This window comes from Xyrauchen texanus, chromosome 29 (genome assembly GCF_025860055.1).
Source record: "Xyrauchen texanus isolate HMW12.3.18 chromosome 29, RBS_HiC_50CHRs, whole genome shotgun sequence".
NCBI classification, from domain to species: domain Eukaryota; kingdom Metazoa; phylum Chordata; class Actinopteri; order Cypriniformes; family Catostomidae; genus Xyrauchen; species Xyrauchen texanus.
Window position 1 is genome coordinate 12627402 of NC_068304.1, and position 20483 is coordinate 12647884.

General features: G+C 36.5%; 2 protein-coding genes across 2 annotated transcripts in view; both read left to right on the top strand.

Moving 5' to 3' along the window:
- Positions 1-1537, top strand: part of LOC127622994 (cyclic nucleotide-gated cation channel beta-1-like) — a 56768-nt gene extending 55231 nt beyond the window's left edge. Inside the window, 1 exon segment of the mRNA XM_052097218.1 lies at positions 1292-1537. Coding sequence (XP_051953178.1) covers positions 1292-1537 — 246 coding nt within the window.
- A 4979-nt stretch (positions 1538-6516) lies between these two features.
- LOC127623156 (kinesin-like protein KIFC3) overlaps positions 6517-20483 on the top strand; it is a 67081-nt gene continuing 53114 nt past the window's right edge. The window contains exon 1 of the mRNA XM_052097439.1: positions 6517-6766. The gene's annotated coding sequence lies outside the window, so the exon portion shown is untranslated. The remainder of the gene's footprint in view (positions 6767-20483) is intronic.

Here is a 20483-nt window from a genome sequence, read left to right on the forward strand (position 1 = left end):
TCAGTGTGAAAGTAATTAATCCTACCCTATATTTATATATATATATATATATATCCTATATATCTCTTTGTATATGAAAAATAAAACATCAGAATATATCAGAATATATTATATTATATTATTTTCTAATTGTCTTGAAAAAGTTGGCGAAACACCCATGCATTAAAGGATTAAAGGAGTAGTTCACTCAAAAATGACTATTCTGTCATCATTTGGTCACTATCTTATTATTTGAATCCTATAACTTGAATTTTTCTGGGCCACTCCTTTCCATATAATTAAGGTAAATAGCGACAGGTGCTCCAAAATGGAAAAAAGCACCTAAAAGTTATCATAAATTGGTGTATGAATGTAAGTGTGAATGTGTGTGTGTGAATGGGGGATTGGGACACAGTGTAAAGCACTTTGGTAACCTCTAAGGTTAAAAAAAGCACTTTATAAGTGCAGACCATTTACCATTTACCATAAAAGTGGTCCATACGAATCAGGCGCAATATTCCAAGTCTTCTGAAGCTGTACTATAGTTTTTAGAGAGTAACAGAACAAAATATGAAAATTATAATTTTGCCATCTACTGTTGATCTCCAATCATATGGGGTCTTGAATATGCCAGTTGGACATCAATGACATTTGGTCACAAAACAAGCAAGAACCAATAATGTTATTGTCACAAAAAAGCACAACATTTGGTCCAACAATTACAAGGATATGTTATTATTAAACATGTTAACAGTTTATCTAAATTTAGCTAACTTGCTAAACGCCCCCTATGGCCAGTACTGGGAATGCAAAGCGTACTTGCATTGAACTGCGTTTTGAAACATTTGGAAATGCAACGAAGTGTGAAATCAAGATTGCATAGCTATGCGTACTTGCATAGATTAACTTTCAATTCTTAAGGCCAAGCCCAGTGCGCATGGAACAAATTTCTTCATCAGCATATAACACGCGGACTGTTGGTATGCAGCCCAGTTTTTCATGCGGACAGTCAACGTCAGTTCAATGCACCTGGTGTTGACTGTGCAAAAGAGTATCACAAAGCAGTCGTAGTGCGCATGTATCACACAGTCAAAATAGTATTTTATGAAAGGCTTTAGCATTCGACCAAGCACGTAACGATACGCGGGAAAAACTTTCTTTCCCACAACACTCCAACCCAAGCTCAAAAATCAGATCTGCCATAATCTTTATTCTAGTGTCATTGCCAAACATAAGTTATTGCTTAACCCCTGGTTTACTGACATTTGAATGATTCTTACTTCCTTTGTATTGTTTTTCCTTTCTCTCACAGCCTGTCTCTGGCAGTGCCTCCACTGGTCGTGTTCCCCCTCCTTCCCCCATCCACCGGCGTTCACCCATTCCCCGCATTCGCATCCCGGATGAAGATGACATGGTATCAGAGACCACCGACAGCACCGTGATCATCCGCATGACTCCCCGGGTGGAGGGAGAAGAGATCCTCTCTGTGGAAGTGGCCCCTGCTGAGAGAGTGGACGTGGCCGTGGATAAGCCAAGCAAATCTTAAGAAGAGAAGTGAGATAAACGAAGAGGGCAAAGAGAAGGAGTAGAGTAGGGATAAAGGAGCAAGCTTGAAGAAAAGCCCAGTATTGCAACCCTCTTGATTTTTCTATCAGGTCCTGGCAAAAATGTTCTAATTCGCTAAGTCTTTTAGAGTCCAGTTTACCTTTAACTCACCTTCAAAGGGGTCATATCATAAGCAATCACATTTTTCTTGATCTGTTGAGATAAAACTGCTTGATCTACTATTAAAATGTACTTTCAGAACCCAAAGCTTTCTCCCTCGTCAAAAAAAAAAGAGCATTTATTGAAACTGATCTGCAAGATTGACTCTGACTCTAATGAGCTTCTGCAATTTTTATATGTTTTACAACATTTACAAGTAAATTATGCCATTGGATGATTAGAAACATTCCTCGAATCTGGTGCTGCTTCTGCCGGTGTGTAGCACCTGCTGTTCTGCATTTCTTTCGGAAGGATCTCAACATTAGAAATGAGCTGCTGAAGTTTATTTTTTAAAATGTCCATTTCAGTCTGATCTGAACAGTTTGAGTGACCCATTTCAGCACATGCGGTTTAGTGATCCTGTCACAATGTAATGCAAACTTCAAAAAGAGGCTGCTATTGAATGATGAGCCGAGCTAAAATTATAAATAATTCTTAACAGTTAATCCACAAGACATTTACATGAGAGATGTATAAAAATAGACCATTAATTCTTGGGCTCAGAGTGATTGGTTGTGGAAAAACTGTTTTTGGTGCAGAAACATTGCTAACAGCATAAGTGAACCCTGGTTTAATGAAAGTTACGTGACAGTGGCGACATTTTGTGTAAAATAAGATTACACACACATATTACACACATTGAGGCAATTCTAAGGTGAAATGTCCACTGAGTTGGGAAAAATTAGAACACCCAACCAAGGAGCTCTAGCACCCAACGGTCAATGGATGTAGATACCCTTACAGGTAAAAGAGCCAATAACTTTTTTGATACAGACATCACCTGTCAATAAACTTGAAAACGTGCATGCGCATTAGCTATTCAAGCATGGGACATTTTGTTTTTTAGCGTAATATGAGGTAAAGAATCACAATTTATGATACCAGTTTTGTCAGATTTTACTACTGATTTAAAATTTGTTCTATGATTGTAATCTTGACCAACCAAGTTTTGGAGATTTAGGTGATCCCCCATTCAATTAGATAGGAGCTGCACTGGCATGACTGGAAACAGCCTCCAAGGAGCGTTCAAAAGTTGGCTGACAGTGGACTGATTTGCTAGAAAGATTTTGGTGGTGATAAAAGTAAGTTACATTTTCTCCCTGACAAATGCAAGTACTGTAGGTATATCTGTAGGATAGAGATCTCACAATAGGGCCGAAATGTCTGAATGGGGCAGGGATACTCTTCGCAGAGGGTTGCTCTAACTCCAAAAATGGGTGTCACTTCCACACACGATTAGCAGGGGCGTAGCACCAAATTTTGGGCCCTGGGTACAAACCATCTTGCTGGGCCCCCGTACCAAATATGTATGTATAGAAAACTGACTTCTAAGGGGCCCCCCCTGCCTCGAGCCCTGGGTACTCGGTACCCTTTACCCCCCCAGTCCGACGCCCCTGACGATTAGTGTTAGAGAAAAGGCTAGGTTAGGGGCTCTCTATATCTTTGCTGGCGGATTGGAGCTTCTGCCCCTTTTTGAAGCACTGCCTGCAGCTATATCCTTCTCGACATATCAGGAGTTAGAGGTTTATGCTATATCGAATTTTAAATCAACAAATCTACCTTCTTAACCTTAAACCTAAAGCTAACCAATAATGTCACAAAAATCTAATTGTAGATGATAGACACAATTGCTGAAGCAACCACATAATTTTGTAGTGCTTTATGATACTTTTGCCTCACGTGTCTAGTTGACTGCTCTTCAGGACTCCAGTCCTTTGCATAGCAAGTGCAATGCTAGGTTGAGCTGTTGGGGAATTTAACAGCATTAAAACAAGCTTGTAAATCTAGTTGGTTGTGTAATTCAAACGTTACAATAAGTCATGCGCTATAGAAAAAAGTGTTTATATGTCATAAGATTGATGTTTTAGCACCTCTAGTGTTCATTTCACCAGGAAAAATTTGCAAATATGTATAGTAGGATGGTTCTGTGAGACCAGGTTGTGGACCAAAGGGGAAGCAATATGATATGACCCCTTTAAAGACATAGTTGGCCTTATGTTTCTAGTACTAAAGGACTATTAGGGTCAGCAGAACTCCCTGTGTAATGGAAAGTAATCTTGACTAATTTCCAAGACTAACTCCAAGACTGCGACTCTGCATCTTATTCCAACATCACTGTCCCTTACGTTATTCCTTTAGCAAAATCCCTCTGTACACATACTGTACACACATACACAGCAAAGTACCCATTCGTATTGCAATGTACAGTTGCATGCAACGTGCAACCTGTAATTTCTCTTTAAATTATTTACGTTGACAATTTGTTTTCTAGCCACATTGTATACAAATACATTGCATTATTGTTGTGTTGCAAATAATGTACTCCATTGTGAAAGGTATTTTCATGCTTATTTGAGTGCAAGTATTACATTTCTTTAATTAAGTTGAGTCAAGAAAACTGTATAAATTTGTTATGCCCTCTCATAAAAGATTGTTAAACGTGGATGCAGAGTGCAGGGATGTTAGCTGTATCACATGGTGAAAATATGCTATTGTTTTTGTAGGTATGCAGTTAGTTTGTCTAATTCGCTGTGAATACCCTGCTGATATGCCCATGTGTTTGGAGATACACTCAGAGTACTAATCAAATTGCAATGATTTTTCACTGTTTCCAGGTCAGTTCATGATGAACTGCTGCTGTGACTAGGCATGCACCAAAGAACCTATAAATATAAAGTTACAACATACTTTTTATTTGTGTGAGTGGAAAATACACAGCAATGCCCTCATCATTCAGATCTCAGACTACCCTGATTTCATCATAACAGGTTAAATGAGGAATACACAGGAATTAGGTTGATTGTGTGTAAGATTTTGTATGTTTGTATACATAAACTAGACTTAAAAGTGAAGTGTGAACAGGTTTTCTTGAACACTATCTCAATCCATTTGTCCTGCCCCAAACTCATGCCATTGGTTGAGCCAACGTTGCTGTGTCAGGCTGGTCGGGATACTCAAATAAACATAGCAATGATTTGATTGTGCCACAGGTCCACTCTATTTGCTATTTTCAACCTTCGAATGGCTTACTTATACTGTAGCTGTTGAGCCCACCAATACAAATTTTGTCCTGGGTCCTGTGAATTTTAGCAGCCTTGGAAGAATGTGGGGGAAAAAATAGTGAAAATTAATTAAGTCTTAGACTTAAATTATATTTGAACTCATTTTGGATAAGTGTCCAAGACACACACTCACAGGAAGGGCACAGGAAGAATGAGGAGATTTCATTGTTCCTCTCCTCTACAGACCAGAGGCAGGAAATATGAAAAGGTGGGAATCTGATAGACAATAGGTGTGCTGAAGTGATTCCTGAATGAGTATAGTGTATACTTGTCTATTTAAATGTGGCATGCAGGGTCTGTTAAGCTATTTTGATATGTATTGTACAGTGAATTTAATGAGAAGACATAAATGATTGTAAATATGACGGTAATATGACTAAACCATACACAAAAATTTTATTTTAATATTTACAGATTTTTATTTCATAACATAATTCTTTCAAATTGAATCAAGTAGTCTTATCAAAGTATTTATTTTTGTTTGTTTTATAAATGTAATATGGGCAAGAATTAGACAGTTCAATTTGATGGAATTTTGATAGGACATTTAAATGCATAAATCTTTAAAATATGCAACAATTTTTTTTGCCAAGGTTAATAACAAATAATTTTCATAAAATTTGTTATTGAGTAGAAACTCAAACTCTATATTCATTAAAACCTATGACTTTGCAAATAAATAAGCCATAAGAGTTATAAGTTATTTATAAGTTTTTTAGAGGAACGTATGCAGCTTTCTGTCTATGACAAATTCAAATTGGTCTTTCTATGAAATGCAAATCATTTTCTGCAAGTCACAATTTTTATGGAATCTCGTAGGCTATTTATTACTCACATGCTCATTGGTTGTTAATAATTTATTTTCTTGCATGATATACTGTATGTATACCACATAAATGCTATATGTTTTATGTAATCTATCTTTTCTCTTTCTTATTTTCTCCATACACATATACACATATCAATTATACAAAAAAAATATAATTATGTAAGATTTATGCATTCAATTTCATTACAAAATGCCATCAAATGGAATTGCGTAATCTTGAACAAAATCATATATATATATATATATACACACTTATTTAGTTATTCGATTTGATGTAATTTTAAGAAACATTTATATTTTTGAATCTTAGAAATAGGCACAAATATTGTTTTAGTGTATGAGAGCTTTTTGAGATCTTCATCAAATAATCAGTTAATAAATAATTATTCTTTGTTATCAAACTATTTTGATTGTCTGCAAATTTTTCATGCATCAGGAATGCTCTTTAAAATTTTGTAGGCTTTAAAAAGAAGACACTAGAGCAGAAATATAGCATTGCTTTCGTTAAGTATATGCTAATATCTGTTTATTAATATAAAGTTTGTTTGTTCTGCATTTGGATCTATGAAAATTATAGTAAAGCAGCTTGGATGTACTGTAATAGCACAGCTGTACTCTTAATTATTTTAGTGGTGTCCAACAATGTGCCCCATTCAAGTTATTTGAAACTATTGTGTAAAATGCTCATGATAAAATCTGTATAGTATTATTAAACATTTGTTACATGCAGCTTCACAAGATATTTACTTGCAGTGAGTTGTGTGAGTTGTTTCACAGAAGTCGTCCTCACTTCAGACAGACGGAGAGTTTAACGAGGACTGAAAAGTGGCCTGTGGTCAGTAATGGGAGTGGGAAATGATTTATTTTTCCTTGCATGAACAGGAGCTCGTGCGTCACTGCAGTCAGATGTGTGTGTGCTCGCGCGCGTCTCATGCCGCTTGTTGAGTTCAGGCGTGTCTGCGTGTTTCTTAATTCCACGAGACACTGCTAAACTCTTAACTCTTTTGAACCGTGACATAAAACCCTGGTTTTTCAACGTAGTCATAAAAGTGTCGAGTAAATGAGCTGAAAACGAATGGGTTAAGGAGGAAACCGAGTGCAGAGGAAGGAGTTTGGCGTGTTGGCCTGAGACGTAAGCACATTCTTACACTTACATATATCACATGTGTTCATACTGCTGCTGGTTTTTTTGTTTCTTTTTTTAAGCGTCGTTTACTGGAACCAATATAAGTCTTTTACAAGTCTGTTTATGAGGGTTATTTAAATAAAATAGCCAATTTTTGCTTCGTAAACTAGAGATGTTAAAAAGTAGCCTATCATGTGCAATTTAGAGAAGAAAATGTATGACAGATCTGTGATCTGCATCATTTAACATAGTAAAGCAGAAACTTATATATATATATATCATGCTTGATTTCTTCGACTAAAGAAGTTAGCTGGATCCTCACAAATATAAATAGGCCTAGTTATTATGTCCTTATAGCCCTGCTTAGAATTTTTTTAAACACAGCCAATATTCCCGCCGCTGTTTTATCCTGAATTGAGGATTGCTTTTATTATTGGGACAGAGATGCCGGGTGTTCTGTGACGTCTGATGTTGGTTTGGACTGAAGTTGTGTCAATCGAGTTATGCAAGTCCATGAAAAGTTGCAAGCGCTTTTTAACTTCTATGGTTAAATAATTAGCTCAGCTCGTCGCGCATCATTGAAAAAGATGAAGCCCAATTGTTTTTTGTTGTTATAAACTGTCCAGTTGTTTGTTTAAGATATTCATTCCTAAAGGCCGTTCACACAGGACGCGTTCTTGCTGTCACACTTCTGGACGGAATGGAACAGATCGCGTGCTTCAAAGCTAAAAACTACTTTTAACTATTTTAACCGGCGTTTTAACGCAGTTGTCTGACGCTTGCTTGTGTAGAATGTAACGTTGACGGCTGTCGCGTCCAGTTGGTGATTCCCAACCCTGCCCCTAGAGGCCCCCAGCACTGCACTTTTTGTACATCTCCCTCATCTGACACATCCAATTCAGGTCGTAGACGTAGAGTCTGTACTAACGAACTAATGAGTTGAATCAGGTGTGTTTGATTAGGGAGATATCCAAAATGTGTAGTGTTGGGGGGCCTCCAGGAACAGGGTTGGGAACCACTTGGGTTGGACCACCATATCCGGTTCTTGTTCTCTCATTTGCCCATATGCCCTGAAGAACTATAGCTACATTCCTCACTTAAAAAAAACAGATTAAGAACAATGAGAATAGATTGTGGCACCATGTTGATAATTTGTTTAGATGCCTGTCTTACTTTAATCCTGTCTTTATGTGCCCATTCCTGAGGCAAATGAAGCTGCTCAATATGCAGAAATTCCTATCCATGTGTATGGGAAAGCATATAAAATACAGAAGTCTTTATTGGGTAGTTGACAACATGGACTTTTTTTTACATCATAATTTTAGGTGTTCAAATGAATGTATGAGGGAAAGTGTTTAGGTGCTGTGACTGGTCACTGTTTTGCTTTTTGTACCATTTGTATAACTTTTTTATAATAAATGTTTTTGCAGTTCACTTAAGTAGTATCCTTGTCCTTCAGTTTGACAAATTTTCCAAAGAACAAACATTCTGTGTAGTAATATGTGGTCATAAAACGAAATATATATCAATAATTATAAAAAAAATTAAATATAAAAAAGTTACATTGATATTTAGCAGATGCTTTTATCCCAAGTGGCTTAAAAATTAGGTGCATAGCAAGCAATTTGTCATACAAAAGTCAACAATATCTGCAATATTGCACTGCCAAGTTCTCATAGTTGCTGGAATAGTACATTATGGCATTTAAAAATAGAAATACTAATTAAATAGTTTTAGGTTAATACAAACATGTAAGTGTCACTGCTTGTCATGTCAGCTTTGAATATTACATAATTCACATGATTAAAAATACAATGGGTGAAATCATTTTAAAACCTTTAAATTGTGATATCACCTTTAAATTTGGTTAGTCATATGTAATATGGTGTAGTCTTCAATTACCATAATTGTGTACTAATTATGTTGTTATTATTATTATTAGTTCAACTTTGTAAACAGCTGAACTCCTCTGTGAAAGGCAGCCTAACACATCCATCTACTTACTACTTACCCAACTTACATATTGGCTTCTCCACTAGTTTGCTGATTTTACATAATTCTCTTGATTTGATGCATGACACTTATGGAGGACCAAGTCTACCATTATTTAAAATAAATACAAATATATTTTGCAATTTAAAGTGAAAAATGAAATTAATACATTTTAAAATGTCAATAAATTAGTGTTATCACGATTCCAAAATTTCAGTAGTCGGTACCAGTTCAATTTCACAGTTCTCGATACCAATTTCAATACCACAGCAAAGATATGTTAATATGATAATCTGCTATTGAACATCCAGTTTAGTTATTTTTAATTATTTTAATAATTACAGTTTTTATAATTATTATTATTATATTCCAGAACTTTCCAGAAAACTTTTCCAAAATATTATTTCATCATCAAAATGGTGTACAAGCAATACATTCTTAAAACTTTTAAAAAAGTGAACAAACTTTTTAGCATGTCATTGCTTTTTTTTTTTTTTTTTTGCCAAACTTTTATTCAACAAATGTCTTGCTTGTGATACTTTGATTAATTATTATTATTATAGAGAGTGTTCAATTTTACTATAAAATTGTAATATATTTTTATTCAATTTCAGGCATCCAGATTTATTTTGAATCGTGCTTTTATTATGACGTGTTTTTTGCCATACTTTTCTGTATAAACAGTGAGCGACACTGCGCAGTGTGATCACTGAAGACTTTTAAATCACGTCTGAAATTTCATCTCTTTAAACTGGCCTTTAAGTCTGATGAATGAAATGCAGGACACCATTTTGGAGTGTTTGTATTTTAGATTACTGGTCCGTGGTAATTTTTAAATCTTGTTATGTTTTAAATTTTATTACTGTGACGCACTTTGGTTATCTGGTGTTTTAAATGCAATATAAATAAGCTGAGCTGAGATTAGAGTGCAGATGCTGTCATTTTAATTATATAAATATATATTTTACATGATTCACAATGGATAAGTGATCTGCTTTTTAAAAGGCCTTGTGGCTGAGGAATGATAATGTATGGGGGTTCAGGGGTATCTCCAGAGAGAAACTTTTGAAAATGTAAACGTCTGAATGGACCATTTTTCTATTTTCATTAAAATGAGAAAGACTAGACTACAAACTAGTAATTGTTTTGTCTTTCATCCTTGTCAGAGATGATGAAATCTGAATCATTTCACAAAATTAGAACAGAAATGTATTTGTTTTTTATTATTAAAGGCTTGGAACATGCTGATTATTAAAACAAAATTTAGAAAGACACAACTTTATGGTCTAAAGGCGCTCTGGAAACACGCACCTCATGTTTACGCACATGTGGGGAAAAGAGGATGCAGGTGCGGTCCGGGACAGGACATCATTGAAGTGTGTTTCAGTGCTATAGAATACAGTGCAGAAAGATCAGATATTATGTAACCAAATCAAATCACTTAATTGTCACTCGATCATATACACAAGTGCAACAGTGGGTGAAAGTCTTGTGTGCAGTTCCGAGCAACATAGCAGTCATGACAGTGACGATACATATACCAATTTACAATAATTTACCAGCACTGTTGTTTTGTCGTGCTGCTCACTATAGACGATGAGAGGGTGTAACCATCGCCATGATATCTTGAAGTCAAGATGGAATCAATCTGGGGTCAGGATCCGGAACGCAGTGACCTGCCTTACATAAGCAACTTCATACTCTGAGGCTGCGTTTCCACTGAAGCAGAAGAAATCCGCTTGCCCTGCGCTGCTGTCAATTTTACAATCCACCTCGTGAGCTTGACGCTCGGCTTCCATAGGAAGGAATTGAAAGCGTTCGCTCACATTCACTCAGCACGCGCCAGTGGGAACATACGATAAGAAAGCCAAACTGCTAGTGTTTTTAACAACACGCATGTCTAGATGTAGAACACAGGCTAAATATCGAAAATTACACAATCTTGTCATTGATATCATGGAGTTTTTTTATCGCGATAAATATTGATATTATTTTATCACCCAGCCCTAGTGAGGAGTATCTCAGTCTGGCTGGAAGCTCATCGCAGGTAATTTTGGTGAACTCCATGCTGAGCCCATGCTTCAGACAGTGGCTTATGAAGAAACCCATCTCTTTGAAGAATTCCATGTCTATATATTTCCACATTTATTTATTGCTCCAGAGTGAAGGTTGGAGGTCACAGTGGCATCTTGTGGGTGACTTAATTAAATGCAAGTCTACAGACTTAAAATATAGCCATAGATGTGTATGGATCTGCATTTAGAAATTTTTAAATATACCTGTGAACAGATTATGTCAAATAGGGACTGAATTATATCTGTTGAATTAATGACTTGGAGTTGGGTGATATGACCAAAATCTCATATCACTGTAACTGTACACACCAAGGGAGACAATTCTTGTACAGACTCAGATATCTAAATCTGTCAGAGATTTGGCTGAAAATCTTGGCAGACAGTCTGTACAGAAACCAAAACTTGAATAAATCTGATAACACATACATTGACGTGGTCAAAAACATCGTGTGTACGTGAAATGTTGCAGTATTAATCACATTTAATGCAAATGCACCAGATGATGGTGATAAGAGCTTGTGTTTATTCATGGTTGATGTGTTTAAATAGCTAAAGTGATTTCATAATTTTAATAATTTATTTATAATATTGACAGATTTGGTCCTCCATAGGATACTATCCTCTATTAAAAAAACCAGCTCAAACCAGACGATGGCGCTCTGTTCCTGTGTCTCATTCTACAATATGGTTCTTTGGGTGGAAGTTTGGTCTGCCTTCAGTGTGAAGTGTTGTGCATTATTTTCAGAATTCATAAATGTGCAATACATTTGCTGTGGGTTTAGGTGTGAGTTTGTCTTAAGTAATTTAACTGGACAGAAAAGCAGTCAAACCTGATTGTTCATTACCCTAAATGCAAAATAACCACACATAGTTGTCAGAAGCCTTATTATGGGTGACATACAGTAAGGTGGGCCACCCATTATAAGAGGAATGTCATGTTGTAAATGCCTCTTTTTGGGTGGAATCAAAAACATGCTGTTTTCGCATCTCATGCCCCCGACATAGCTCTGGTCTGCATGAATACAATCAGAGACAATGGTAACTTTAGCTGCATTAATCAGCCATGGAATCAGCTAACAAGCACATTTGGAAAGGCAAATTGCAAACAACCTGTTTTATATTGACACTCATTCACAAAGCAGTCTGGTGTAAAATAATTTGCACAAACATACACACATTTTTGTATGTTTTGGGGTACATTTCCTTCAAAAACAAAACTTCTCCACTGCGTATTCAGTGGCTCTGATGCCAGGAGTATTTGAAGACACTTATGTTCACATTTACAGCCAACAACAGAACACTTATGATGCTTACGATGCTGAGACATTATTCTTCTCACTGTATGAGACTGTGTGTAGATCACTCAGGGGAGGATCAAAAGGGAAGATAATAGGGTGGAGTCCATCACCATTTGACACACTGTTTTTGATTAATAGAAATATAAGAAAGATGAGTGGGTGGACTTTTCACATTGTAGGGTGGTTGTGTACACACCCTGTCGACTCACATTTATGTACAAACTGAATTTTGCATAATAGGTCCCCTTTAAGAGACTAAGTTTTATCTCGTTCTGTTGGTCAAGAAGCTTTTATTTATTTTATTTTTTACATTGTACCCTTTGGCAGTAAATGGGCAGAAGTAAACATTGTAGTCTGCTGCTGTAAAGAGAACATTTGTACAGTAAACCAGTAGACAGAAACTCAAAACACAGCTGTCTCTCTCGCCACATTTGTGTATGGATATGCCTCTACACCACAATGGAGAGTCTGACTCACTCATTATGTCATTGCTTATTGTCAGTAAAATGGGCAGAACCTGTGTTTTTCTGCTGTTTAACTTGTAGTTTACATAGGTCTTAACCTTTCTGACCTGAACTGCAGAGACCAGTATTCTGTGAAGAAACCAGTTTCTTGAAAAACGAATACACACAAGCTTGCTCTTTGACAAAAAGATGAAAGTTGAGATATTGCATCATACATGATTGGAAATGAACACTATAATTTTGGGTTTCCCACCCTTTACAGTTACTCTGTAATTTCGTTCTAAATAAGCACACACTTGAAGGCATTGTATGACAGCCAAACTAAATCTAGTGCTCTGTGGACACTTATTTAGAGGTTGTGTAAGTTCGTTTTGCCTCTGCTGAATTTCCCTTCCTTGACATCCTGTCTCTGTGCATTAATTGTGAGGGCTTGAATAAGAGTGTTGGCAGCTGTCAGCTTTTTCTAATCCCAATGCTCACTTTGCTGAAATGAAGAGCTGCATATTTCTTTTCTAAGCTCCTTAACTGAGGTGGTTGTGTTTGGCTTAGTCGCTGATCTAGAAACCAGTTGCATACCTAAGTTTCTGCATGCCACCTATTAATGTCTATTCATTTATACACTGCCAGTCAAATTTTGCAAACCCTTGACTGAATTATGTTTGTCAAGATCTCAAAATCCATTACATAAAATTTCATTATATATGTTAAATTATTTTATTTTTATTTACTCTGGCAGCCAAATGTTTGGAATAATGTACAAATTTTGCTCCTATGGAATGAAATTGGTACTTTTATTCACCAAAGTGGCATTCAACTGATCACAAAGTATAGTCAGGACATTAATAATGTGAAAAATTACTATTACAATTTGAAAATAAATGTCAGCTGAGGACATGTGAGGAGTCTTATTTCTCAAACTAGGGACTCTGATGTACTTATCCTCTTGTTTAGTTGTACATCTTGCCTTCCACATACAGTGCATCTGGAAAGTATTCACAGCGCTTCACTTTTTCCACATTTTGTTATGTTACAGCCTTATTCCTAAATTCATTATTTTCCTCAAAATTCTACAAACAATACCCTATAATGACAACGTCAAAGAAGTTTGTTTGAAATCTTTGCAAATTTATTACAAATAAAAAAACGAAAAGAAAAAAAAATCACGTGTACAGTATTCACAGCCTTTGCTCAATACTTTGTTGAAGCACCTTTGGCACCAATTACAGACTCAAGTCTTTTTGTGTATGATGCTACAAGTGTGGCACACCTATTTTTGGGCAGTTTCTCCCATTCTTATTTGCAGGAGCTCTCAAGCTCCATCAGGTTTGATGGGGAGCGTCGGTGCACAGCCATTTTCAGATCTCTCCAGAGATGTTCGATCAGGTTCAAGTCTGGGCTCTGGCTGGGCCACTCAAGGACATTCACAGAGTTGTCCCGTAGCCACTCCTTTGTTATCTTGGCTGTGTGCTTAGGGTCGTTGTCTTGTTGGAAGATGAACCTTCACCCCCAATCTGAGGTCCAGAGTGCTCTAGAGCAGGTTTTCATCAAGGATATCTCTGTACATTGCTGCATTCATCTTTCCCTCGATCCTGACTAGTCTCCCAGTTCCTGCTGCTGAAAAACATCCCCACAGCATGATGCTGTCACCACCATGCTTCACTCTAGGGATGGTATTGGCCAGGTGATGAGCAGTGCCTGGTTTCCTCCAGACATGACGCTTGCCATTCAGGCCAAAGAGATCAATCTTTGTTTCCTCTGACCAGAGAATTTTGTTTCTCATGGTCTGAGAGACCTTCAGGTGCCTTTTGGCAAACTCCAGGCGGGCTGTCATGTGCCTTTTACTGAGGAGTGGCTTCCGTCTGGACACTCTACCATACAGGCTTGATTGGTGGAGTGCTGCAGAGATGGTTCTTCTTCTGGAAGGTTCTCCTCTCTCCACAGAGAAATGCTGGAGCTTTATCAGAGTGTCCATCAGGTTCTTGGTCACCTCCCTGACTAAGGCCCTTCTCCCCCGATCGCTAAGTTTGGCTGGGCGGCCAGCTCTAGGAAGAGTCCTAGTGGTTCCAAACTTCCATTTATGGATGATGGAGGCCACTGTGCTCATTGGGACCTTCAATGCTGCAGAACATTTTCTGTACCCTTCCCCAGATCTGTGCCTCGATACAATCCAGTCTCAGAGGTCTACAGACAATTCCTTGGACTTCATGGCTCGGTTTGTGCTCTGACATGCACTGTTAACTGTGGGACCTTATATAGACAGGTGTGTGCATTTCCAAATCATGTCCAATCAACTGAATTTACCACAGGTGGACCTCAAGGATGATCAGTGGAAACAGGATGCACCTGAGCTAAATTTTGAGTGTCATGGCAAAGGCTGTGAATACTTATGCACATGTGATATTTTTTTTATTATTTGTTTTTTATAAATTTGCAAAGATTTCAAACAAACTTCTTTCACGTTGTCATTATGGGGTATTGTTTGTAGAATTTTGAGGAAAATAATGAATATAATAAATTTTGGAATAAGGCTGTAACATAATAAACAACAAAGTGAAGCACTGTGAAGCACTTTCCGGATGCACTGTATATTTCTGACCTTGTTAGAGCTAGTTGTTCTTTGTCTTTGAAGACTGTAGTGTACACCTTTGTATGGAATCCTCAGGTTGGCCATTTTAAGCATTGTATAGCCTTCATTCCTCAAGACAATGATTGACTGACAAGTTTCTAAAGAGAGCTGTTTCTTTTTTGCCGTTTCTGACCTAATATTGAAGACATACCAGTCTATTGCATACTGTGGCAACTCAAAATCAAACACAAAGACAATGTTAATCTTCATTTAATGAACCAAAAAGCTTTCAGCAGTGTTTGATGTAATGGCAAGTGATTTTCTAGTACCAAATTAGTAATTTAGCATGATTACTCAAGGATAAGGTGTTGGAGTGATGGCTGCTGGAAATGGGGTCTGTCTAGATTTGATCAAAAATGACTTTTTCAAATAATGATGGTGTTGGTTTTTACATCGGTAATGTCCTGACTATACATTGTGATCAGTTGAATGCCACTTTGGTGAATTAAAGTACCAATTTCCTTCTGAAACAGCAAAATCTGTACATTATTCCAAACGTTTGGCTGCCAGTGTACATTTATGTGCTGACCAAATGAAGGAAAAACAGCCAACAAGTGGCCTGCATGTAAATTCCTTCAGTACTGTAGGACCTCTCAAGCTCCATCAGGTTTGATGGGGAGCGTCGGTGCAAAGCCATTTTCAGATCTCTCCAGAGATGTTCGATCGGGTTCAAGTCTGGGCTCTGGCTGGGCCACTCAAGGACATTCACAGTACTGTTAAAAATCACCCCCGGTGGATCTAGTTAGTTGAGAATACGAGTGCGCAGAGCTGTACTCTAGGCAAAGGGTGAATACTTTGAAGCTAAAATATAAGATGGATTACAAATGTGTACTGGTCGGCACTGCGCTGTCTCTTACTGTGCCTATTGTCCTGTTCCTTTTGGTAATTTACTGTACTGTCCTGTACTTTTTTGCACGTGCACTTTATGTAGAAATGTTATTTAGTCTGTGTAGTCTCATGTGGTTCTGTGTTTGTCCTATGTTGTTTTTATGCAGCACCATCGTCCTGGATGAGTGTTGTCTCGTTTCGCTGTGTACTGTAACAAACTGTATATGGTTGAACGACAATAAAAACCACTTGACTTGAGATGGTTTTGATTTTAATTTTTCCAGTCCCTGCAAAATCCTAATGCTTTAATTTATTATTTGATGACTTTACTTGTAAAATGTGTTTAAAATAGTATTTTTTCAAATCGATTTCTGTCCATTTTCTTATTCCAATCAGTTTGCCTATACAGTAATCCATCCTTTGTTTGTATCTTATTATTGGTTACTTGTCTATTGTATCTTGGACAGCTGATATTGTGAAACATTGAGCTGCCTTGCTGTCTACTGCCTTCATAGGCAGCTAGCTAGCAGCATCTAAACCAGGGGTTGGCAATTATTTTGGTACAGGGGCCATGCCGGGCTTTAAGTAGTGCATAGGGCGCCACATTTTAAATACTCCTTTTGATATAGAATGTATTGATTTGGCTCGTATATCTTTTAAGCCCAGAAATAGTCGTAGACAAAATTTTCTGAAGTGTATATTTGATGGATGTGACTATTTTGCAATTGCATAAAGTATTGTATTGCTCTACAAAAGAAGATCATTTTCTATCAGGCTTTAAAAAAATTATAATAAATGCTGAGCATAATTATACATTATTTTACTATCTTTATTTCCCTGGTAATTTATTATTCATTTAACGCTCTCTACATTTGGGGTCTGTTTTAATAAAAACAAATTGAAAATTATAGTACTTTTAATGTTTGTCCCAATGCAGGCCAGTTTACTTATTTTTATCTCAACATTACCCGTTTACGTGCTAAAATGGTCATGATACGGGTCTCATCAATGGTTTGGCTTAACATTTAGCACACAACTGAATAAAACGGGCTGCATGACTATGAAAAATGATTACTGCAAGAGTTACATTAACATACAGGGGCGAGGAACTTTAACATAAATTACACAAATAAAAATGCATATTTGTCTGTTGCTTGCTTTTGCTCGCGAGTGACGAGATCTTTGTTTAGATGTTATTAAAGTTCTTCACTGAGGAGGCTTGCTCGAAAACTTAATAGTGCCAAACAGCACAAGCAGCCCCGAGACTGGATATGGAGTGTTGCTAAGTTTGTTCAAAGGGCTAGAAAGAGTGATCTAAACCATCTTGGAACCTCACAAGTGGCTAACTAAAAAACACTCTACACAGTAAGCAACTGTGTGCATCATATAAATAGTGCTGCTCATGCAAAGCCCAAAGGACATTTCATTCCCAAATTGATTTCAGTAGAGTGCACCATCTGGTTCAGAAAGCAAAAATATCATTCATTTATTTTTTTCCATTGGGGAATTGTGTTTTAATGTTAAACTTTAAAGATCGGCCTAATGTGAGCTCCAGGATTGTTAATCGTTGGTATATGCTTCTGTTGAAGCCATCAGTCTGCGTTAATTCAGTGTAATTTTTTTAAGCATCGTGTTTAATAGCGGAATTCCTGGTAAAGAACTACACTACCCATTAATCCTAAAGAGAAAATTTCCACCAATTGGAGAGTTGTGGCAAACAACGTGCTGCAATTTCTCACTTCCATGACACTTTACAAATGACGCAATCAAGTCAGTCTTCATACACTGTCAAGTTACTTATATTTGTATACTTCGTATCCATTTCAACAGTTTAACGTCATTATTTTGATATTCATGTATTTCCATCATTTTGTTCACACCATTTGCAGTGCTATGTATTGTAGATCATGTTCATGCATTAATGACAATGTTCCTTTTTTCATTTTGTCTGATTTTCAAATACTTTTATGCATCAAATCAAATCTTGAAACCTTGCATTTTATTTTAATTCCTAAGAAGCGTATCAGCATTCCACAACAGCAATGAAGTCAATAATATGTCATTCAAGTGTTCATTCACCCATCATATTATTTAATATGTTTATGGCTTGCACACTATAACTTCTGGTCCACATATAACAGTGGACCTGGAAAATACACACACCTTTTCCAACTTTTATTGCAGTATAAATCTTGGAGGATTAAATCACGACATAAAATGTTGTAAGGTGTATGGATGCATTGTGTGCAGTTAATATGTCAAAATGACGTTTCATTCTTTTGACTTCTTAAATAAGAACTTTTAGTCTCTTGGTGGCCTTTCTGCATATATCTAATTACTTGGTTGATTGTGTAATTCTTGCATTTATTGGTCTCTTTGGTGACCTTTTTTGTGCTTCATCTTGGAAAGTCAACTAGATCTTTGTGAGGTAATAGTGCCATTTTTATGGTCTCTTCTGTAACTGCTCTAAATTGCAGCCCTATCTTTTTATAACTTTCATTGGTTTAGTTCCAGGCAACTTTCTCTTATTGTTTACGTACAAAAAAACAAAAACAATGAATTCACTTGTATTCCAGCACAAGCATGATAGTAGGTTGGATTAGAATATATTAAACATAATTTTAAAAGTTGATTATTACAGAACATAATTTCAACTCGTCCCAGTTTTTTTATTTTTTTTTTGTAAAACTCATGGTTATAGTATGACATTTACAATGGAAGTAAACAGAGCCGGCACATTTTGAGTTTAAAGCAAAATGCTCATATTTTAACGCACTTATTTTAAGCCATTTTCCCATAAACAAGTGTATTATTTGTACTGGGACGTTGTTTCAATTGTCATTATCGCTGTGGAACTACTGTTTTATAGGAATACACTTTTTGTCTTTCAATAAAAAAAGAAATTGTATAAAAAAATGTACCGTAAAAGACAATGTGGTGACGTGTCCACGCAATGTGGTGTGGGTGTGGCCGAGCGATGTCTGTGGAGGGCGAGGGCGGGTAAATGTTCAAGGCAAGTCTTTTATTTTACAATATTTTCAGTCTAGCACAACAAAGTTCGCTTTAAAGCATATTACAAAAACACACAGAACTACTCTACTGCATATCTCTCTCTCCTCCAGTGGTCTTTATTACACTTTTATCCCACTCCAGCTCTCACAGCAACACAAAACAGCTGTTAGAGTTGATTTCCCACAGGTGTCAATCCTTACCACTCTTCCTCTCCTGGCCTCACTCTCCAAAGACATCGCTCTGCCACGCCCACATCACCACAGACAAATATCTCCTATTGTGTCCTTCACATACCCTGCATCAGTTTACCCCGCTTTACATGATCAGGACAGGAGTATTGGCCATAGCCAGACACAGACAATTATTCTATCACACAAAGTAATTCTTATGTTTAAAGGAATATTCCGGCTTCAATGTAAGTTAACCTCAATCGACAACATTTGTGGCATAATATCGATTACCAAAAAAATGCATTTAGACTTGTTCCTTTTTCTTTAAAAAAGAAAAGAAATTGGGGTTACTTTAAGACCCTTGCAATGGAAGTGAATGGGGCCAATCTGTAAAGATACATATTGCACATATCACGATTCAATATATATCACGATATCATGATTAGATTTCGATTTCAGCATTTAATTTCAAGAAAGTTGGGTATATTTCATTTATAATGTCCATTTTGCATACAGTATGAAAGAAATTATCTTTCAGCTAATGCTGTTATTCATTATACAAGGGACTCTATCTTGTTAAATTAGGGACATATACATTTTACAAATGTTATCATTAGCCTAGTTTTTCATAATTTTGGTGACATTTTAGGTTCTTTTTTTATATAAATGGTTAATGTATTACATCAATCAATATGATGTATTGAAATTGCATATATACAGTATATTGCTACATGTTTGTTGTTTACATGCCTAATTTGTACTATTTACAAATGTTTACTTGGATATGTAGAACAAGTGCTAAATCGGTACAGGGACTTTGACAGTAGTGTTTGTTTGGTCAGTGGATTATTTACAACATTCATGTTGTGATTTCTTCTTTTTCTTTTTATTATTATTTTTTTTTTTCCCACATGATTCATGTTTCTTTTGTTGTTTTTGATAAACACCTGACTGTAGAGAACAGATATGATATATCTATAGACTTTATTAAACAACAAATTGTCTGCTTGGATCTAGAATTTGGTGCATTACAGAGAAAGAGACAAAGCCTTTACTCTTAGCACGCAGTAAATAGATCTCTGTGCTGAACTTCTTAGCCACTACACCACTAAACATTTTACCAGCCAGTGGCTGATCACAGAATTTTTTGGTATCATATGGGAAGTATTTACGCACATATGATTGTAGGGGATAGCAAGAAAGAAAGGGCGATCTTGACATTTTAAGAATTGACATTGGGATTGTACAAATCAGAGAT